Genomic DNA, 24491 nt, shown 5'->3' with positions numbered 1-24491 from the left:
AATGGAGGAGGTGGCGAGCGAACGCATGGCGGCGGTGGCAATGACGGTGACGTGGGCATGGCGATGCCGCAGCGAAGGGAGATGCACGGCCTCCACGCCACCGCCGACGAAGAAGCTGACGACGGCGACGGCCGGGATGCCGAACCCCCACCCCCACCAGCGTGCCGATGTCGATGGCCGGGATGCTCAACGAGGCAGAGACGAGGTCGTCGAGGTGGAGGACCCGGCGGCGCTTGTAGATGAAGCGGCGGCGGCGGCATCCTCGAGGTCGGGCGGGTGGAGGACCCGACAGTGCTTGTAGACGAAGCCGTCGCAGTTGCAGATCTCCCGCTCCTCGTCGTTGTCGCTGCCGGTGGTGGAGGCATACTACGATCCGTGTGCTCTCTCTCCTCTCTCCTCTCTCTCTTTCTCGCTGAGATTGATTTCGCTTGCCGTGGTGGCTGGGCTCTGATCCGTCGATCCGTGCGCTTGCCGGAGGAGGAGGAGGAGGAGGATTTGGGGTGTGTGTGTCCACGGTGGTGGCGTGCGGCGGGATGATGCCGGCGTGGCACGGGTTCAGGAAAGGGAAGGCGACGGCGGTGGAGGAGGAGGAGGTGAACGGGTTCTTCGTGGAGGAGGAGGTGGGGGCGGTGTCGAACGCGTCGTCGATCGGGGTGGCATCGTCGGACAGCTCGACGGGAGAACTCGTCATCGGAGAAGGAGGGGCATTCTCGTCTCTTCAAGCCACTTTCCAGAGAAAATGATATCCAAAATGGTGAAAATGGAGAAAATGGCAAAGTAGCTGTGATGGCACGCTCCATATTGGTATTTTAGCGAAACATGTTTTCGGGATGGCATTCTAGCGAAACCATGTTTTCAAAGTGGCAAAATGTCCATTTTCTTCCTCCCCCAACCCTCCTCCTCTCCCTCCGCCCCCTCCGCCTCCCTCACCGGCGGCGCTTGCCCCCTCTACCTCTCCCTCTCGCCTTCCTCCCGCGGTGGATTTGGCGGCGGTGGTGACGGTGGCGGCTGCGGGCGGATCCGGCCGGATCCGGGCCGCGGCGGGTACCAGCAGCCGCAGCAAGCAGATGGTGGCGCACGGTAGGGAGAAGAAGAAGAGGAGGAGGAGGAGGAGGAGGAGGAGGAGAAGTGGTGGAGAGGATGAGGCGAAGGGGCGGCCGGCTGTGGTGGTGGCGGAGTAGATGTTGCTGCTCATGATTTGTGATTGTGTTCATGAGGCGATTGTGTTTATGATTTATGATTTTGATTTGTTTTTCATGATTGTGTTCATGGATGATATCTCATGGGTGAAGTGATGATTAATGTGTTCTTGGATGAATGGATGATGGTACGTGAATCTGTGATCTACAATGTATTTGTTTTTGAGAATTTGTGATGTATTTGATCTGCATATTAATATGTGATCTTATCTATGAATTTTTGATTTGAAGAAATCAATATGCAAGCAGTAAAAAATAAAACCTTTAGTCCCAGTTGGTAACTCCAACCAAGACTAAAGATGGTAGAGCTCTTTAGTCCCGATTATTTTAACCGAGACTAAAGATACCCATATTTAGTCCCGGATTCGGAGTCCCAGTTTGCAACCTAACACTAAAGAGGCTTTCCCCAGTAGTGAAATATTTTAAAGAAATACGCAGTAGGAAAACAAGAGGACTCTAATATATACTTCGGATAACTATTTAGAAAAGAACTAGGACTAAATTATGACTTTTTCATATAATTAGGACTAAATAACCACGTTAAGATTTTCTACACGCTAAAAATCTCTCCTATGGAGTCATAGTAACTGTGCTGTCTTTTCTAATACTTCCTTTGTCTTAAAATATATTAAGAGATTTGGATTGGATGGGACACATTCTAGTAGTACGAAACACACATAATACTAGGATGTGCCCTATCCAACCCAAACACTTATATTTTGAGACAAGGGAATATATTAATATAATAGGAATACATATAATGGCGGGAGGTGTAAAAGGAAAAAAACCTTTCTAATGAAAAAATGGTGGTGTATATATAGGGAGATCCGCGAAAGGAAGACATTAGGAGTTTTCATTTCCTACAATTACGATTAGAAAAGGGTCAATGTAGATGGAATTCCTCTAGAAGGGGTTAACATATCCACAAAAGAATAGTCGAATTAAGGATATCTATTAGCATTATTTTAAAGATTTATTGGCCGTAATAGTCTACCTCTAGAATCCCATTAGTCCAGCTCTCACGTGGTGCTAGCTGAATTAATTATTAATTACTCCCTGTTGTGTTTACATGGAGTTAATATATATCCACAACAAAAAGTCGAATTAATGACATCAATTGGTATTATGCTTAATATCAGTCTATGAATAATTGAGGATTATTAATTTGCCCAGAATAACGAAAGAAAACACATGGAAGATTAATATAATATAGTAGTATAATGTTGGTTGAACAGGACAACACGACTTCTTTCTTAAACATGTTTTGTTCTTTATTAATTGCTCTAATAAAGTACGTACATGCATCCGATAAACTACAAAAGTTGACTTCATTATCGTTATTTATTCAGCCCAAGTTCCACAGGAAATTAAGAGTAGGATTTACATAATTAAGAAGCGAGCAGACAAGCCATGCACATCAGCGAAAACTACCAACCACCAAACAGTGATACTGACCATACATGTATGTGTCTTGGGATTAATTAATTAAGCAATCTTCCATGTGCTAAAATATGATTGATTGTTTACGCACATTTTCTTTTCATCTACATATAATTGATTAAGGGTGCTATTTTTTTTTACCCAATATGACCTCTCTAAACTGTGAGAACAAATTAGTACTTTGGTTATTTTTATTACTTCTAATAATTAACTACTGTTTTACCTATAAAATTTAAATTGCTGGGCAAAGCCCTAGCAGTATTCCTGGTAAAAAAATTAATTAATGTTTTACACTCTTCACACGCTAAGAAGAGATCGATTAAGTAATTATTAATGTGTCAGCAATTGCAGTAGACTGCAATAGGAAAAAAAAAGAGAAAAGTCTAGTTAACTTCCTGATGAAATATGAAAACCACGTATATTACTTTCATTAATTAAGTATGAAAACAAGTTCAAACAAATGGTTGTGGAGGTGGTTTAATTTTCCACATTATGGCTTATTATCTTTGCTTCAAACCTTAATTACCGTACATCTTTCTTTGTATATTTAGTGGTATGCCTCTTGATTGACATTATAGTTAGTTTGTCTTTAAAATTTGTATAAGTTCATTGAATTTAACTTTTTTTTTTAGGAAATCAACAAGTTAGAATATTCTACGCCCAATCTTTATCCATCGTGATGGAAACAACACAAGACAACGATAGATAGATGCTGGGTCAAGATTCAAAGGCTCGAAAACTCTCCAAAGAGTGACGTAATTAATTTCATCCAAATAGCTAGCTGGAAGGCATTTTGGCTGCGGATTATAAGCTGAATTGAAGTCCGAAGGCACAGTACCGATGCATCGGAAAACAATTATATAGAAAAACTTACTCTTAGCAGTAAAAACTTCCTTAAATTAATTATAAAATCTAGTTGTAAAATACAAGATCCCAATAACCAACACTACATAACATAACTCTGCATCCAAATTCATCACACAAATGTGGCTTTCAACTTTAATTGCCCTTCTAATTAAGTAGCATAATTAGTACTACACAACAATAATGTAATTAACATCTCTCTCTTGTCCATCGATCTAGCTAAGAAAAAAAAAATATTCCAAGTGTGAAAGCAAAGGATATGATGGGGCAGGTGTATATATATTCAGCACGTGGTGTGGCAACACATGGAATTTCTTTTTCTCCTCCTCTTCACTTCAACCATACTCCATACACACACATAAATATATGCATATATTCTAGTCTCAGTTTTACCAAATCTTTATTTTTTTCTCTCTCTCTCTCTCTTTGATATATATATTTCCACAACGTTTAATTCCCCTCTATGCAACTGTGATAGGCACCTGCACTTGGGCTCATCCCTTCACCTAACCCCATTAGAGCAAAATCCCCACATGCTCTTTTATCATTCAACATGTCTGTCTGTCTGTTTGTTTGTCTACGCATATGCATTGCTAGTACTAGTAGTGGTCATATAACTAGAAACTGAACCCATGAACTTTCCAATTGATTGATGATGGAAATGGAGCTCACATCAGAGAGAGGCTGACTGCAATATTTCAGGCAGCAAAAAGCTAAGCATCAAATCCCACCTAACGGTGTGTGTAGTGGGGTGTGTGCGTTAAAAGGTGATGCCAACTTTGATTTTCAGTAAATCGGTGAACATCTCTATCCGTTCATGATTTAACCGTCCGGAATGTGTGTGAATTCCAGTTAATGTAGTATGTGTATGATGTGTTTTTCGTGATTAGTTTCAAGCAGGTGATAACAATGCATATGTATGCGAGTCGAGATGAGGCATTATAGTACAATTTGATAATAAGATGAATCGGGCGTAAAAATGCCGAAAGAGCCGCATAAAGGGGTTTATAAGTTGGCATAGGGGTAGAGCAGCACGACCGGTGTGGTGTCGCTAACATGGTTTCGGATCATAGTTACAGTGATCAACCAGACACTTATTTAACAAGCTACGGCATCTCGTCTGACAATTAATTGATGTGCGGCAAACCGTAGCCGCAAACAAACCAAACAGATCCTTAATTGAAAAAAAAAAGAAAAGAAAAAAAACGTGGCCGGATCGGCACAACAAACGAAGCTGCTTGTGCAGCAGGGAAGATACCTTGAAAAGCACCACCCAATGTTTACCTTGGATCTATCAAGGATCTCAATGAAACATGGTGTGTGTATCTCTTTAATTTCATATGATGGTCATATGATACAGAGTGTGTACAGTGCTTAGCTGTAAGCTGCAGTGTAAGCTTAGCACAGTTGTATAGTATATTAATTAATTAATTAATTAATTAATCCTTTGTTTTGTTGTACTTACACGTGGGTTAACTACTGGTCAATTCCCCTCCTGTGCCATTGGCCGCCGTCGACGTCGCCGGCGCCGGCGTTCTCCGCCGCACCGTCACGTTGAGGCCGCCGGCCATGTGAGCCGTCATGAGCGGCACGAACGCCGGCGTGCGGCCCTCGTCGACGGGGCGGAGCTCGAAGCGGCGGAGCACGGCGCTGGCGACGAACTTCATCTGGACGAACGCCATCTCCTTGCCGAGGCACGTCCTCGGCCCGCCCTGGAACACCGGGTACTTGAACGGCGACACGCCGGCGAACGCAGCGGCGGCTGGCGAGGCGGCGGCGGCGCCGTCGCCGCCGCCGCGCGGGAGGGAGAGCCACCTGTCGAGGCTGAAGTCGGCGGCGTCGGCGCCCCAGATGGCCTCCATCCTCCCCATCCCGTACTGGAAGTAGGTGACGCGGTCGCCGCGCCCCACCGCCGTGCCGTCGGGGAGCACGTCGTCCGCCGCCGCATGCTTCGAGTCCCACGCCACCGGCGGGTACAGCCGCATCGTCTCGCACAGCGCCGCGTGGAGGACGCGCATCCTCCGGTAGTCGTCGAGGTCGAGCCCCTCGCCCTCGCCGTCGTCTCCGCCTTCTTCCCCCGCGCCGCGGGCGCGGCGCGTCGCGGCGATCTCGTCGAGCACCTGGGCCTCGACGCCGCGGTGGCGCATGAGGAGCCAGAAGAACCAGGTGAGCGCCGACGAGGTGGTGTCGCGGCCGGCCATGATGAAGCTGATCACCATGTCGCGGATCGCCTCGTCGGGGTACCCGCATTCGATCATCCGCGACAGCAGGTCGCTCCTCGCGCCGCCGCCGCCGCCGACGCCATTGCCGTTGACCAGGAGGAGCGCGCGCTCCTTCCTCCGGCTCCGGATGAGCCCCATCACGGCCTCATGGATCACCCCGACCTCCTCCCTCAGCCGCCGCTCCGACCCGGCGTCGAGCGCGCGCTTCACCTTCCACACGGCGGCCACGGGCGCCGCGCCTCGCCGGGCGATGATCCCCGCCGCCGTGTCGAACGCCGCGGCCAGCCTCGGCGCCGGCAATGCCGGGTCGAGGCATCCCGGGTCAACGCCGAGCGAGACCCGGCAGATGACGTCGAACGCGAACCGCCGGAGCACGTCCTGCATGTCCACCACCCCGCCGCCGCGCGACGCCGCGGCGAGCGCCGGGACGAGGCGGTCCCGCGCCTCGGCCTCGAGCACGGTGACCTCGAGGTCCCGGAGCGCGCGCGCGGAGAACTCGTGGCTGACGAGCTTGCGCTGGGCGTGCCAGAGCTCGCCGTCGACGTTGAAGATGCCCATGCCGAGCAGGTCGCCGAGCACGTCGGTGAACGGCTTCCCCTTGGGGTAGTTGGCGAACCTCGCCCGGAGGATGTGCTCGACGTTCGCCGGGTTCGCCGTCACCACCGTGCGCCGCGCGCCCAGCCGGTCAACGACGATCGTCTGCGACGGCGACGCCGCCAGCATCTCCGTGTACCAGTCCAGCAGCCGCCGCCGGTTGCGGTAGAACGCCACCAGGCACCCGATCACCGGGTAGCTCCTCGGCCCCCACCCGCCATGGCCGCAAGAAGATCCACAGGACGATGAAGCTGACCTACTAAGCCTCATCGAGCTCACCATCACCACCACAAGGAGGCAGCTCCAAGCCGCGACGAACCACGCCATGAAGCAAATCATGCTTCTCCTCTCTCTCGATCCCTCTACTACTCTAATATACTATATTACTAATAATGAAATTAATTTTGGTGTTAGAATTTCGAAGATGAGGTAGACGAAGACGAAGGCGAAGGCGAAGCATGGGGGGAGATGGAGGTATGGACTGTTGGGATGCATATATGCTTGTGTGTTTGTGTGTATATATATATGTGAGTGTGTGCATATATGGGGAAGGTCGGCAGGGAGGGCGCCATTGGAGGCTCTCCATGCCTGCGGCTGCTCATCTTGGGAGGGTCATTGTTAATGCACGTTTTATTTGCTGATGAGGAGGGAGGGGGAAGGGGCCTAGTCAGTCATGGGCAAATTATAAGGCTCTGTGTTTGATGTGGTGTGGTTTCTCCATCGGGGCGTTTTGACAAACCGCTTTAATTTCCGCGCCTTTTGTGTTTTGATTTCGGGCCTGTTTGGTAGAGCTATAACTTCTAAATTTAATTTCAGGAGTTGAGTTTTGAAGTAGAGTTGTGGAGCAGCCTAAACCCAGCTCAACCTCTCTAATTCATTTTGTGATATTGCTCCACCTAGCTCTGTTTCCATTTTAGATAGAGCTGAGCTGAAACTGTTTGACTGAGCTCCAGGCCTAGGAGAAGTGGAGCTGGAGCTAGAGCTGTGCCGAATAGGCCCTTAGGTCCCGTTTGAATATGATGAATATGATTAAGTGATTCATAAACGTGTGATTAATTGAGTTTTAACTATTATATGCTCGAAATTTGATTTAACTGATATTTTAAAATAACCTTTTTATAGAAAGTTTTTGCATAATTTGAAAAGCGTGCTAACGGAAATTGAGAAAAAGTATGTATCTTAATCAAGTTAAAACAGGGCCTTAGGGGCGATGATCGGGGTTTTTGCGATGCAGTATAAACTTCTTTTTCTTTCATTTGCGTAGTACCATGGATTGAGAATTGGTCTTGTGGTGTTCCATTGTAAAATTTAACATGTGGGAGACAAGTGAGAAGCATGAGCCAAGAAAGACTTACATTTAGGCTCGTACGAGCACCTGGTATTTTCTGTTAACTGTTAATTACTTATGTTTTTATTTTGGTCCTCTAGGTTTCGCTTTGGAATCAATTTGGTCCCTGATGTTTCATTTTTATCTAAATTTGTTCTCCAAGTTCGTCTTGTGGTTCAAATATGGTCCTCCGGCCTACTTGAAACTAGGGTTGGGCAAGAAATTACCGAAAACCGGACACCGAACCGAACCGCACCGAAGTGGCGGTTATTGCGGTCTATGGTTTTTCCATCGGTTTTCGTAGTTCGGTGTTCAGTCATCGCGTCGGTTTCTTCAAAAGAATAAATCGGTCCACCGAGAAAACCGAGGAAGGGACAGTCCAAGGTAATACAAGGCCCAACTCACCCCTTCCATCTAGCCCAAGAGATAGCATAACTTTATCCAACCCTAGCGCCACCCAGTGAGCTCGTCCTAGGCTCCTCGACCCTCGCAGACGACCAGCCAGACGGCGCAGCCAACCATGGCAGTGGCAGTCAATTCCGAGATATCGATCAGTTCCTCCTTCATAGGCCAGCAGGTGCTAATCTTGGATTCCTGGTTAGTCTTCGATTCTCTAACATCTTGCTGCCATCTTGCTGTTGTTCTGGTTCAATGGCCTATGGTGATTAAGCCCATGTACACGAATACTCTTAATTTCCCCTAAGATGGATGATGGAACTTCTTTTTATAGAGTAAATTTCACAAAACTACATATACTTCGATCAAATTATCACAAAACTATAGATTTAACATGATGTATCACAAAACTATAGATTTAAAACTAATTTTATCACAAAACTACATATTTAAGGTAAAATATCATAAAATTATAAATTTAATAACAAAGTTATCACAAACTATAGGTTTAATATCAATTAATTATAAAACTTGGACATTTACAACTCAAAACATAACATTAGTGCAAAGGATTTAAACCCCAAAATATGTAGTTTTGTGATAGTTTTATTATTAAATATGTAGTTTTGTGATAATTAGTCTTAAACATGTAGTTTTGTGTTAAATTTGTTACTAAATCTGTAGTTCTGGGATATATGACCTTAAATCTGTAGTTTTGTGATAATTTAGTCAAAGTATGTGTAGTTTTATGAAATTTACTCTTTTTTATATGTTGTTGATTCCTGATTATTGTTGGTAGTGGGATGAACTGATGGAGTGGTCAAAATCAAGTTCGGTATAAACCGAACCCGAAAGAACCGCACCGAATTAATTCGGTTTAAAAAGGTTCGGTTTTAATTTTTCTGGGAGGAATTTTGGCTAGTAATTATGTGAAACCAATCTTCTACTAAACCGAACAAACCGAACCGATAAAACCGGAAAAACTGAACACCCACCCCTACTTGAAACACCATATAGTGGACTTGCTACCATAGTAAACTACTAGCCTTTACGACAAGATTCATGGGAAATTGTCTATATTTACTCTTATGTGTACAATAACACATGAAAATCAGATACATAGAGAAAAGGGCGTCTTATTACCTTAAAGTTGACCAAGTCCAGTAGACATGCCACTCATGAGGTTGTGTACCTTATTCTCATGTGTGCACAACATGGTTATACCGTTTCTAATTTATTCATACACTACTTGACTTACATAAATAAATACATATCGGTCACAACAAACTTCTATGTAAGGCACCCTTTTATATCATGAAATGTATATGGCCCAAGGAGGTCATAAGGTTCTGTTCAGTTATGTTGGTAAAAGTATAGTGACATCTTTCACAATTTTCATACCTCAGATGGGTATTAAGCTAGGCCATACAGTTTGAAAAAAAAATAGAAGAACCATACTGAAAAATATTGTTTTAAAATTGTCAAGTTTGTGGGTTTGTTTTTGTGTCATGAGCTTGATCCACCCTCATAATGTCTCTGTGACCAAGTCATAATGGATATTTCATTGTTTAAGATCTAAATTTTCTATACATATTGTGGATGCCTTATATATATCAGGTAACGGGATCGACAAACTTGGAAGAGACTGTTGAACAAAATAATAAAATCTTTCAGACATCAAATTGATCCATAAGTACTATGTATGATATCAAATTGACCATGGAGTGAAACTCTGGGGAACAAATTTTATAGAATTCAAAGCTAATACTACTCTCTCTGTCCCAAAAAACATAACCTAGACAAGGATGTGACATCTCCTAGTACAATGAATTTGGATAGCCCTTTATTCAGATTCGTTATACTAGAAAATGTCACATCCCCTTCTAGCTTTAATTTTTTTGGACGGAGGGAGTACTATATACAAGGAAGATTAGTGCCGTGCCAACCCATTTCAAGGAATAAACTCAAGTAAAGTTTGCAAACTTTCTCAAGTATATTTCATAAAAATGTATAGTTGTAGAGACGTTGATGAATGAATGATACTAATATAAAAGTCTACAAATAAATTCAAAATCTTCAAATATATTTGCAAGATGTATAAAACACAAAGAGATCAAGTTTGTTTTCCACATTTCATCAATCAAGTTTATATTAAGATTTCCATGGTCCTGAAACATCTTTTTCTACATTTAATATTAGTTGTTTTCAAATGTTCTCTAGAAAAAACTCTTGAAAGAACATCTGAGCATGTGGAGAGAAGGGGAGGAGTGCTCCATCCAAACCTTCGTTTTTTGGTGCTTGCCTATCAATGATAACTGGAGTAGGACATCTTTTACCATGCTTTAGATAGATGTGATGTTCTGGTAATTTATTTTAGTTATTAAATACATGTTGTTTTTTTGTTTTTATCGTGTCATTTTCCACGATATCTTCTGATGATTGCTTATTGATGTGGAGATCCTACAGAGCAAAATGCCATCACAAGGACTACTAAACAGGAAGTAAATTGCAACACCAGTGGGTAAATCTTTTGATATGACTTCATCTTTGTCCCATAACAAAGAATTAAACAATATCATTAAAAGTCACCTTCTAAGAAGCAGAGCCCCAACAATTTGTTTACCTTTTTTTGCTTGACCCAAAATTTAGGTGTGTTGTGCTCATGAATCAATGAATGAATGAATGAATAGTCTCCCTTCTGTTTTCTGATCATTAGGTAGCTGTCCTTCCTTGATCAGCAGCTACTACTACTCTCTCCGTTACACAAAACTTCATTTTTATTTTTTTCCCATTTTTATTTTTTTCCCAATGTTTGGCCATTCGTCTTATTTAAAAAATATATAATTTTATTTTAAAAATTAGTTATGCATAAAATCCTATTTATATTTTATCATCTAATAATAATAAAAATATTAAGAAAATTTTTAAATAAGACGAAGAGCCAAACGTTGTACTCCTATATTCAAAAACTGAAAAATAGAGTTTTGTGACACTGAGGGAGTACTACTACAGCTTTCTTCTTTTAATGCCATTCTTCAACTGTCCTTATGGGGGGAGGCTCTCATGCACAATGGTGATTGGGTTGGATTGGATTGGATTAATTTCAGTGCCAACGGTGACTGCATCATCAGATTCCAGCTGCAGGGAGGAGGTGCCTGTCAGGGCATCTTTCTGTTTTAAATTCATGGCTTGGGCAGCTCAACTTCATCTTCCACGCACGCATATGTACTTGTTTCTTTAAAATATATTCTGATCTCACCTCATGTCTAAAGATTTTTCTTCTGATCTCATCACCTCATGCGTGCCTAAAAATTATATATGAGTAAATATTATAATATTAGAGCTAGTAGTAAAATATTTGAGATCACATCACAGAGTGACTTGTATTGTGCTAATAATAATACTATGGTGCTACTCCATCCTAAAATAAATATATTAGTACAAATTTGTAGTACTATCTCCGTCCAAAAAGACTATAGTTTTGTACTGTTTATATCCAACATTTGGTCGTTTGTTTTATTTAAAAAATTTTAATGATTAGTATTTTTATTGTTTAGTGATAAACCATGAATAGTACTTTATATGTGACTATTTTTTTAAAAAAATTCTTCATATTTTTTTTAAATAAGATAGACGGTCAAACGTCGGATACAGAAGCCCACAACTGTATTTAAATTGGGTCGGAGGTAGTACTATATTATGTCTAATCGAGTATTAGTTTACTATATTGTGGGACGAAGAGAGAGTATGACTGTAGGTTAGTGATGAGGGTGTTCCTTGTTCGTGTATATCCCCACCTCAGATAGCACAATATATAAGTAAAAACTTGCACACATCGTAATGTAATCAAACTTAAGACAAAAAAATATTGCAACATATATACTGTAGTATGTTAGGAGAAACAGAAACAATGCAACTATGAATTCTACCTTTATCATTTTCCTTTTTTGATTTCTTTTTCAAAGGGTTTGTCATTTTTTTCTGAGTCTATGTAACAGATTTAGTTATTAGAGTTTATTGCAGGATTAATTACTTGATTTAGTATTGTCAAACTTTTTGCATTTCCATGTGTGTGTGCGCCAATCTATCTATACTTTCTATATAGTTGGTACCTACTAACAATTATTAGAAGCTAAAACTCAACATGCAAGCATGCCACATCATCACCCACTAGCCATTATTATTCTAACCCATTTAAAATCCCATGGAAGCATGCCACATCTTCACTCACTAGCAATTACTATTCTAGCCTGGTGTCAAAAAAAATATTATTCGAGCCTATTTTAAATCACATGCAAGTATGACACATCATTTACAACTAGGAAAATAGCCCGCGCATTTGCACGGGCATGCGCATTAGTTTATTTCTAAAATAGTTCTAACAAAACAAATTAAAATTAAAGTAATATATTTTCTATTTTGAATTAAGTGTCTTTATATCTCTCTTTCGTAAATAAATCTCAACAAACTTTCATTGGTTTTTTACCATCCTGCTAGCCCTCTCTTTAATTACTTCTCATATATGTGCAATTAGTTATGCATGTGAATCAATATAAATAGAAAAAATCTTTTAAAAAGTATTTATTATAATAGTTATAATTATTAGGTTCACCTATTTAAAGGAAAATCAATGGTTTATTTTTTTATCATAATTTTTAGGATTTTTAATTTATTTGAGAGCCATATGGCATCTTAGGAGTGTTTGTAGTACACCACGCATGTGACAGGTTCACTACAAGAAAAATATTTTATGGAGACATTTTTCTAGTACTGTAGACGCACTTTTCAAATGTCTTTACAATATGGTAGAAGGCATTTTAAAAAATATCTCATAAGTGTCTTATGGTGAGTTGTCTCTATAAACGAAGAGACATTTTATAAAATATCTATAAGATGGTAGAGGTATTTTTAAGAGACATTAAATTGTATCACAAACATATAAAACCAGTCAAAAAAGGAGAATAAAATAGTTTTATTGCTTTTATCAAGTCTTGAACTAATGATCTCTTGGACAAATCATTTTTATCTTCAATGCACTAACCAACTCAACTCCATGCCACTACTTGAACATTTATGCCTTTATTTACTTATATTTAGTCCTTTAGTACACATTATCATTCCAAAAAGTGTCTCTACATAGTTTAATGTCTCAAGAAAATGCCTATACCTATCAGGCGCATTTTACAGTACCGAAAGAATGCCTCTACAAGATAAACTATAATAAACTGAGCTAAAAATGTCTCTAGACTAAAAGTTTCCTAGGCAATTTTTAAAGTGCCTTTATAAAGTGTCTCTACACTATGAAACTTCTGATCTTATAAGCAATTTGTAAAACGCCTCTACAAAAGTGCCTCTAGATGAGATTTTTGTTGCAGTGATTGAGAGCATTTGTAGGAAGTTTATTTGATTTTTACGATATAATAGATAGTTAATATAGCATTTCTTATTGTTTATGTAGTGTGTTCGTTTGGAGATGAAAGGGAGTTTGTTTGATTCTTTTTCCACGCGCACGATTCCCAAACTACTAAACGGTACGATTTTTGCAAAAATTTTCTATAGTAAAGTTGCTTTAAAAAATCATATTAATCCATTTTTGAAGTTTAAAATAGTTAATACTCAATTAATTATGTGTTAATGGCTTATGCTAGCTAGAAAATTTGGATAAAAAAGTGAGGAGGTGAGATAATAGGAGATAAAATGATGGGTCCACCATATTAAGTGAAAATCAATTATATGATGTTTTCCTTTTTTTTCCCGGAATTTTTTTAGATTTCTCTAATTTATTAGAGCGCCACGTGATGGCTAAGTAGCATTTGTAGGAGTCACGTGGCGGCTTAAGAGCGTTTCTCGAAAGTTCAGTGGATTTTTATGTATAATCTAGTTTTTTCGGCTTTATCTTTTTAATTTCCGATCATACGATCGTACGTTACGTTACATGTAATTTTTTTTGTGTTTTTGGTAGTACATATGTACGTTCCTCTCCATCCATATGCATCGGATAGGAAAGATCTTTTTTGTTTTTTTTTCTGTTTACGAATACTACATCGTACCTTCCTCTTCATCATATGGATCAGATCCATATTAGAAGGAATGGTTTTAATAGATTTAATCTAATGGCTTGAAATATCGGGTCCACCAATTTAAGTAAAATCAAGGGCTAGATGTTTTGCTTTTTTCTTAGAATTTGTAGGATTTTATCTAATTTATTAGAGTGCCACGTGGCGGCTTGAGAGTGTTTTTAGGAAGCCACGTGGTTACTTGAGAGCGTTTGTAGGAAGATTAATAGACTTTTAGTATATAATAGATAAAGATAGATAGATAATAGATATTATATTATAGAGATTGATAAGTATGTGTCAAATCATCTTCCTCACATTATTTTCTCAACATTTCAACTTTTATTATTCGACAATATTTAACATATACTCATCCGTTAATCCCGCAGCAAAGCGCGGGGTGAGAAGATGCACTGAACCACACAGGTATGATCAATTGCAGAATCAGATATATATTTTCTATGGTAAATTTGTTAGCTAGTATAGCTTGGAAAGCCTTGGAGTGATCCATGATTATTTTACAACCATGTGATTTGTGACTATTTGTACTACTCCGTCCCAAAAATACAAACCCTAACTACGAATCTGGATACGGGTTTCTTTTGGGACGGAGGGGTACATATTTTAGACTTTTAGTATATAAGTAAATTTGCATTAATTTGTCTGTGAGTACAAACAAATATTTAATGCAACAATTTAAAAAGGTTACACAAAGGCAGGACAACCTACTGTTAGGACTGTGATAGCTACAGCCATATCCTAAATATAAATAATTAATAAATATAATCCTAGAAACAGAACCTATGAAGCCTATAGTACCATGAGTTGAGCTGTTGAGGACCTAGCTATAGTTTTTTCTTCTTTTTTTTTTTGGGTACTTTACTTGAGGCAGCAACTGTTGTCTTTTCCATCCAGCAACTATTGTCATTTCACTCCTCGTGCCCTACCTACGCCTCTCTCAGGCTCTATACGTTTGATAAAGCAGTAGAGCAGCTGAACACCAAATGTACTCTTTTTCATACTCTATGTTGCAGAATCTTTGATTCTCTTACACGCGTTACACATTTTGTGTGTACTCATCGATTAAAAAAAAGGGAAAAGTCCAAATTAGACATGAATTATTGGGTGAGTACGAATTACCCCCTTATATAAACCAAAAAAACAGAAATCTTTCATCCTCAACTATTATATCGGATGAAAACCCCCCAAGCAACTTTGCAAGTGGTTTTAATCCTATGTGGCAGCCCAGTCAACAATTATTTTTTAAAAAAAACTGATGGGCACCTGACATATCTCTCTCCTCCTTATCTCTTTCCCTCTCACACCCACTCTCTCGCGCGCACGTCAAATGTAGATGAGGAGCCCCGGCGGCAACAGTGGTGGTGGTGGTGGCGATTTTTTTTTTTTGGGGGGGGGGGGCAAGAGTTGTGCCTCAAGAGGGAGCAGCAGCAGTTCGTGTCGTCGTGGCTCACGACGCAGCATCACTATAGCTAGAGGCGATGGCCGGCTGGGGAATCCGGGAACGATGTATGGGTCGGCGATGTTCATCGGGAGCTCCACACTGGAGAGCGGCGGCGCGCAACAGCAGGCTGGCATGAGCTTCGGCGGTGAGCACACCCCACATGGCCGCCACTGCGGCGAGCACGCACAATAGCACCAGTGCTCCCGCTGTCCTCGGCTCCCCCTCCACTGCTCCGAGTTGCCTCCGTCATCCCCACCCGCCACCACCGCTCCGAGGCGCCTCCCTCGTCCCTGCCCGTTGCCATTGTCCTCGGCTCTCCCTTCGCCGCTTCGAGCTGCCTCCGCTGTCCCCGCGCCACCGCTGTTGTCCTCGGCTTCCTCTCGGCCGACTGCTCGGTGATAGAGAGAGAGTGGAGCCGAGAAGAGAAGAGAGAGAGAGGATTGGGAAAGAGAGAGATATATAGAGGTGAGGGGAAAGAGATAGAGAGGATGAGACTGATAGGTGGGACCCATCGATTTTAAAATAGAAGAATTATTGAGTGGATTGTCACGTAGGGCCAAAACTACTCCAGTTCAAGTCAGGGGGTAATTTGTCCGGCATTGATAGTTGAAAGTGAAAGATATATGGTTTTCAGGCTTAGGGAGATAATTCGTTCACCCAATAGTTATGGGGTGTAATTTGGATTTTTCCCTTAAAAAACAGCTGGTTACAAACCAAAAGGATTTGTATTTGTAAAGAATTCCTTAAGCCTGGCTAGTTTGGAACGCTAGGATTTTATTCTTCACGACAATCAGTTTAATTCCAATTGAAAAATCATGCATTCCAAAGGAGGGTTAACTGGTTTCGGATGCATGGGCGCACACCCTCGGCACCTAAGATGGATCAATCTTGAGATACATATTCATCTTGGTTAAATTGGCACATATTTCTTATATATAGTTATTGACCTTGTAATTTGTTATTATAGCTAGCTATAGTAAGTCAAACAGGGATCTTTTCAAGCCTTGTCAAGCTGAGCTAAAAACATCAGCTTCTTCAACTTCAAGGGAAAATGTGGGACATTCTCAATTATTTGAGGTTCATTTCAACATCTCCACGAGAGAACGTGCAAACATGTGTACTCTGAACCCAAAGATGATGAATTTTATAAAAACCCGAGTAGCATCTATACGAATCCGATTGTAAAACAGAGTAAAATTAATTAATTATAGTTCTCGAGAGAAACCGAGAGGTATCATTGTAATTTTTTTTTATGATGGAATTTAACATCCCAGCCTTTACTCAAAAAGAGCTACAGCCAATTATTACATTGTAACAATTCAGAAAAGAGCGTAGTTCAGCTAAATAGGACACACCAAACAAAAACAGAGAAAACCAAGCCAAAATAAGGAGAACATATTTATTGAAGTCTATTCGTGAACCTCCATCCATAATTAGCAAATAATTGCATAACTATCAACTCCAACTTGCGGCATGCAACCTTTAGGAACTCCCCATCATCCTCATACCTTTGTAGCTGTGCCCAAAACCGGAGCCAGTGCGTTGCCTTGAAAATTACCTGCATATATGAAATAGATGGTGATTTATTAAAAACCAAATCATTTTTACTCAACCATAGAGCCCAACAAATGGCAGAAACTCCAACCAGTATCAGTTTACTCTTTTTCTTGTCAACCCCCAAAAGCCACCCATCAAATATATGAGATATACTAGTTGGAAGATTAAAACCAAAAGAAAACTGAACTGCTCTCCATATGAATTTTGCATAATGACAATCTATGAAGAGATGTTTAATAGTTTCATTTTTCATACAAAAGCAACACCTTAAGCTACCATTCTAATTTCGTCTCGCCAAATTATCCTTGGACAACACAACCCCCTTAAGCAAGTACCACATAAAGATTTTAATCTTAAGCGGCATCTTAAGTTTCCACATATATTTGTTCCTCTCAACATAACTATTGTTAATTAAAGCTAGATACATTGACCTTACTAAGAACCTACCATTTTAATGATAATTCCATCTAAAACAATCAGAAAAAGGATTTAATTAAATATGTATAATAGAAGCACATAATTTATGCCAGTATATAAGATTCTGACCAACTTAGTACGTAAAATTTGTTACGTACTAAGTTTTATGCACGCTAGTCCTCAATCACACGGAAAAAAGAGTATCTCAATCGTACTTGACCATCTCGCGATCCCATTCTACACACATTTCCTCGCAAAGTTGCGGTCGCGGAACAGGAACGGCACTGGCTTTGCGCATAAGGGCAAGGGCACGAACCTCAGGAGGGGAAAGAGCAGAAACCACCTTCCAAAACCGGAGCCCCCAACTGGCCATATGGGCACATACCATGCATATTCACAATTGCACAAGACACGTTTGTGTGTGTCTATATATATATATATACATATGTATATATTATATAGTAAATTTGTTTGGTGCTCCATGGTGCCCGGGCACCATTGTTGAAATTGAGTATATACCCAATTCAAATGAGTATGAAACTTTTTCAATTACTTAGGTATTAACATTAACTACTTTACTAACTAGTTTAAAGCAAGTTTGAACTGAATTTGAACTTGTTTTTGTTAGATTTTGATTCTAGGTATATAGCATCCATACATATAATTAGTTAGGTATGTAATCATGGATTGTGAAATAAAGTTAAATTTGAGTTGTTTTGTTGATAAGTATAGGTATGAATCAAATTATTATAACTAGGTATATACTCACAATTTGAAAATTTTGAAAAATTTGAGTGATTTTGTGCATTAGATACCATGGTGCCCGGGCACCATGGTACCCCATATGAGTGTCCTATATATATATACATATATATATATATATATATATATATACATACATACATACATACATACATACATACATACATACATACATATATATATATATATATATATATATATATATATATATATATATATATATATATATATACATATATATATATATATATACATACATACATACATACATACATACATACATACATACATACATACATACATACATACATACATATATAGGACACTCATATGGGGCACCATGGTGCCCGGGCACCATGGTATATATTGCACAAAATCACTCAAAATTTTTAAATTATGAGTATATACCCAGTTATAATAATTCGATTCATACCTATACCTATCAACAAAACAACTCAAATTTAATTTTATTTCACAATCCATGATTACATACCTAACTAATTATATATATGGATGCTATATACCTAGAATCAAAATCTAACAAAAACAAGTTTAAATTCAGTTCAAACTTGCTTTGAACTAGTTAGTTAGTAAAGTGGTTAATGTTAATATCTAAGTAATTGAAAAAGATTCATACTCATTTGAATTGGGTATATACTCAATTTCAACGATGGTGCCCGGGCACCAAACAAATTTACTACATATATATATATATATGTATATATATATATATACATGTATGTATATATATATATATATACATGTATGTATATATACATACATACATGTATGTATATATACATACATACATACATACATATATATATACATACATACATACATACATATATATATACATACATACATACATACATATATATACATACATACATACATACATATATATACATACATACATACATACATACATACATATATATACATACATACATACATACATACATATATGTACATGTATACATACATACATATATGTATATGTATATATATACATATATGTATATGTATATATATACATATATATATATATATATACATATATATATATACATATATATATATATGAGATAGATCAGCAGGGCCAGTGGCCAAGCTGCCCTTTCACATGCCTCCCCATGGACGCAACCCTCGAAAGGGTAATTCACCATACGCGTACTGCATTCATGCACATTTGCTATCATGCAATGCAATGCAAATGCAAACAAACACCCTGAAAGCAACATGTACCAGCATGTCCCCCTGCCCCTCAGCACTGTCCAAGTTCAGATTTCAATGATCCCCCACCATGTTCTTAATTTTATCCCTTTGTATAATTATCAATGTTTTCTTTCTCTCTCTGATCCCCTACATGTGTACACATGTACACATCTCTATGTTTTTTTCTCTCTGTATATATGTGTGTCTCTCTCTGGTTGTGGTTTGGCCGGAGTTTCTGTATGTGCAAATGATGTTGTTTCGTGGGGGCGAAATCGGTGCGGTTTTGGGCCGTTTTGGGGTGATGAGAGCATTGGCATCGAGAGATAGAATATATAGCTAGGATAGGTATATTTTTTTTAGATAATGGAATATAATATTCCGGTCTTTGCTCAAAAAGAACTACAGCCAATTATTACAAAGATCCACTCAAGAAGAGAGTGTAGTTCAAGACAAGTTGAACACACCAAACAAGAGAAGAGAGGACCCAAACTGAGAAAAGTAAAATAAAATGTGGAGCTAGAAGGCCTCGTCCAGGCCTAGGACTGAAATTCGAAGCCAATGCATAGACCAATGACAATATCCTTGCACGAAGAGATTTCTCCAAAGCGGTGCCCCCAAGGAGGATGCGACGTGGATCGCCGCCACCGCTCGTTCGGAACCGAAGCAAGGTTTTCACCCGGAGAATATAGTAGGGAAAGGAAAGGGGTATGCTAAAACAACGCCTCCAAGGAGAGGAACGACGCCAAACGGCGTCGCCGTTGTCAGCCGGCCAAATGGCTTGGCAAGGCTTTCGCCCGCGATTCCCTGTCCAAACCCACACCACCAATCCGCACAAGAAGGATCGTCGTCGGTCAACAACATTATCCCTTCAGCGATTCGGTCAAGGCCACCGCCCACAATTGTTCCCGCCGTCGACGGCGCGCCCGCACCCGGACTCCTTCCCCGCCGCTAGACCCCTTCTCCGCCTCCACATACCGCCGTCGACGACGACGCACCGTCAGCCGGATGATGGCCTTCAACCATCGCTGCCATAGGTACCATCGTCGACAGCCGCCACCGCCACTGCCACAGCCACCACCGTCGCCAGCCGCCACCGTCAGCCACCATCACCACCGCCATCGCCACTGCCACGGACACCCCCAGTCCAGCCACCACCGTCCAGCCGCCACCGTCGCTAGCCAGCGCCGCCAGACGCCAGCCGTCCATATCTGACCGGGGTGGCGCGGATCGGAGGTGCAGTGCGAAGCGCGGGTCGTTGGCATCATGGAGGAAGGCGTCAAGGGCACGGCGTTCACAGCCGGAGCATTGACGAGGGTGTCGCGCCTCCCTCGTGGTGGCGAGGTTCTTGACGAGGGCCGGCGTCACGGCACGTGCCGCAGTGCGCTGCCGTCGTCGCCAACTTCGTCGCCTCCATATCCGCCACCATCGCCGCCGCTAGCCACCCCCCTGCCAGGTCCGCGGAGCGGCGCTGGCGTTGACCGAGCCCATCGCCGGTCACCCCGGCCAAGTGGGGAGTCCAGATCTGGCGACGCCGTTGCCCGTCGCTGGAGCCGCGGAGAGCCGACACCGAGCGCCCCACCGCCGCGCCGTCGCCACGCTGTCCCCGTCGCCACGACCTCGCCGTCCTGCCGCCATCGTCGCCACGCCCGCGCCGGGGCGAGGTGGAGCCGAGGAGGATGGCCCCGCTGCCGCCATCCCAACGCGTCGCCCGGCTTTGCCGGCGACGAGCTCCGGTGGCTTTGAAGCATGGAGGAGGGAGGAGGAGGGGCGGCGGCGGAGGCTAGGGTTCCGCCCCCTAGGGGCGGCCTGATCTAGGATAGGTATATATATATGTACACATGTGTCACATGCATATATGCAATGTTGCATTTAGGAGTAAAGGCAACGGGACGTGGTTCAACTGCTGCTGCAAGAAATGATATCATGAGCTAAATTAATATTGACATGACGCTGTACGTACCACTTCAGTCTTTTATTTTCCTCGAGAAACGAGGTTGATTCAGACTGTACTCCATCCATCTTAAAATATAACAACTTTTAGTCTTTAGGATTTATCCCAAAATATAACAGCTTTTTCATAAACATTCTCTTCCCAACCAATCCACTACTAGAAAAAGCATTTTTCCTGACGTGTGGGTCTTTTTTTCGCAGCAGACATGACTCTTACAGCAAATAACCGCATACAAAAATATAAATCGAGGTAAAGTTCACAGTTCGCCTGCGCTATTTTCGCAGACGCACCTTATGTGGTCCGCCTGCAAAAATGCTACCTATCCAAATAAATTCTAGTCATCCTTATCCTCTTCTCTCCACCGCTATACCCTTCTCTCTCTCCCCTTCCCATCCCCTTCCTTCCTCCCCTGCCTTCCTTCCTTCTCTCCTCCCTCCCCTCCCCTTCCTTCCTTCCTACTGCGGAGGGCCGGTGCGGGCGGAGGGGGCCGGCGGAGGAACGGGTGGAGGGTGCCGGCGGAGGGGTTCGGCGGCGGCGCGGGCGGAGGGGGCCGTCAGCGGCGCAGGGCGGAGGGCATCGGTGATGGAGCCTACGAGCGACGACGACGACAACTACTGCGCCACTACGACGACTACCGCCGGCCACGTCGCTGCCCCTCTCCGCGACCCCTCCTCTCCCAGATCCGGCGGCGGCTCGGCGGGGAGGGCCGGCGGTGGTGGCGGTTCGGCGGGGAGGTCCGGTGGCAGCTCGGCGAGGCTCGGTGACAAGGGTCGGCGCCGACAAGGAGGTCGATGGAGGCGGCTCGGCGAGGCAAGGAGGGCCGGAGGCAGCTGCTCGGCGACGAGGGACGGCGCCGACGATGAGGTCCAGCGGCATATCCCCTCCCTGGTGTGGTCGTCCCCTCCATCCCTCCCTCTTCCACTCAGATCGGCCCGGAGGAGGGATGGGTGGAGGCCGGTGGCGGTCGTGGCGTGGTCCTCCCCTCTGGAGCAGTAGAGGGCGGCAGGGAGGAGGCCGGCGGCGACGGAGCTGTGATTTTTTTGTGTTTCTTTATTTGTTTTTATTTTGATTGATGCTGCAATACAAGACGGTGATGTGGAATTAAATCCAATGTATTTGTGTTCATGTATAGATTGTGTTGATAAATGGATGCTTGTGATTGTATTTTGTTGAATCGATGAACAATTTTTTATTTTTGGGTGAAACGTGAGGGCGGGCTGGTTTGGTGGCGAAAAAGTTTTTTTGGCGCCGAAACTATTTTTGCAAGAGGTGCTGCTATCTCCTGGGAAATTTGACTTTTCGCCTGTGTAAATGATTTTCGCTGGCGGATGCTTGGTCCGTCTGAAAAAAATTAATGATTTTCACAGTCGTTTAGATACAGGCGGATGGTTTGGCCGCCTGCGAAAACGAGTTTTGGCTACACAAATAGTTTTTCTAGTAGTGATCACAACCCTCCACCATTCACTTCTATCTACTTTCTTAATAACCGTGTCCAACTCTAAAAACTTCTTATATTTTGGGACAGAGTAAGCAACGCATTTTTGGTTTCTTTTCCAATTCGACCATCCTTCTTATTATAAAATTTATAAAAAAATAAAAATTAGTTACAAATAAAATACTATTCATATTTTATCATCTAATAACAACAAAAGTAGTAATTATAATATTTTTTTCAATAAGATGAAAAGTCAAATGTTTTATAAAAACTGAAAAATGTACTTTTTTTTATATAACAGAGGGAGTATTAAATACAACAAACAATTACAACCTGGTTGTAAAAAAAACACATCGAAACCTTTCAATCGAGAACAAAGGTGCTCTCCATATTGGAATGTTGCAAGAGCTGTGAGATGAGGAGCATAGCTACAATGCTTACAAACTATGACACGTAAAGGCATATGAACGAGGATATCATCCTGGCAAAATTTATCAGAGGACATCTAAAGTTTATGATTTTAGCCGCAAAACACTCAAATAATGTGTATGTGCTAAAGGACACCGCAAAAACATGATAATTATCTGCTAAACACCAAACACATTTTTTTATTATAACTAATGCAAATAGAGGGAGAAATAGTGATGAAAGTACACATTTACCCTTGTGTTGGTAAGGCGCGTCTAGTTTGAAGCCATCATCAACAAACATATTGGCAAATCACACGACATACAAACCATTTTAGATATTTATCAAAAACCCCATGAATGCAGTACCCATCAACAAAGAGTAAGCTAGAAAAACTAAAATACTCTAGGCAATTGCATGTCCATGGACAATCTAGAAGACAAACCCTAATCCACCTAATAGATCTAAAATTTCTAAAACTGGGAAGAGTGAGTGGGGGTGTTGACGGAGAAGCACTCGCAAACAGCCGGGCATCACCCTGATAATCTAAACGTATAGTCTAGTGTTAGTCTTTCTTTCTAATTATTTGAAAAATGCACTCACACTTAATGAAATATGATATGCGGAGATTCTAGATTTTTCTTTTTTCTTTTTGAACTTTTTAAATTTTTAATTTCAAAAATAAAACATTTCAAAACATATTTCCAAAATCTTATCCGATCCTTTTGGCCACGCCAGTCCGTCTGGCGTAGCAAAACAACACTGATACACCATCTGCAGGGGGCGCAATCCATATTTATCCTGTCACACCGACGAGAGAGGCATGGCCGAATAACGTTGCCACGCCGCCGAGACCGACGTGGCCAAATAACGCTGTTACGCTAGCGGCGTGGCAGCATACATCAGTTCGAGCTGACGCCGCCAAAAGGTTAAGATCTTTGAAAATAAGTTTTAGAAATATTTATTTTTAAAATTAAAAATAAAAAGTGTTTTAAAAATTTGAGATTCTATAATTGTCCTCTTGTAGGACATTTTGGTATCTATCCATGCACCACATAGCTAGCGAGCTGTGTCTCTTGTCTGTCATATAGTATTTGAAGGGCTTATTGTCAGGGTTGCATGTTGTTGTCTTGCATAATTAAAGAGAGAAATTAAATACTTAGAAATGCATGACCGGTATGGG

General features: G+C 41.8%; 1 protein-coding gene across 1 annotated transcript; it reads right to left on the bottom strand.

Moving 5' to 3' along the window:
* Positions 1 to 4600: 4600 nt before the first annotated feature.
* On the bottom strand, positions 4601 to 7122 carry LOC4350521 (cytochrome P450 94B3). Its single transcript, XM_015759723.3, has one exon. It carries the CDS (start codon positions 6656 to 6658, stop codon positions 4976 to 4978), a length of 1683 nt encoding a protein of 560 aa, XP_015615209.1. The 5' UTR covers positions 6659 to 7122; the 3' UTR covers positions 4601 to 4975.
* Between the last annotated feature and the right edge of the window lie 17369 nt (positions 7123 to 24491).

Source organism: Oryza sativa, chromosome 11 (genome assembly GCF_034140825.1).
Source record: "Oryza sativa Japonica Group chromosome 11, ASM3414082v1".
NCBI classification, from domain to species: domain Eukaryota; kingdom Viridiplantae; phylum Streptophyta; class Magnoliopsida; order Poales; family Poaceae; genus Oryza; species Oryza sativa.
This window is presented reverse-complemented; position numbering and strand designations above follow the sequence as displayed.

Bases quoted from the DNA above. Each gene is read 5' to 3' on its own strand.
- LOC4350521 (XM_015759723.3), bottom strand. From the start codon at position 6,658: ATGATTTGCTTCATGGCGTGGTTCGTCGCGGCTTGGAGCTGCCTCCTT.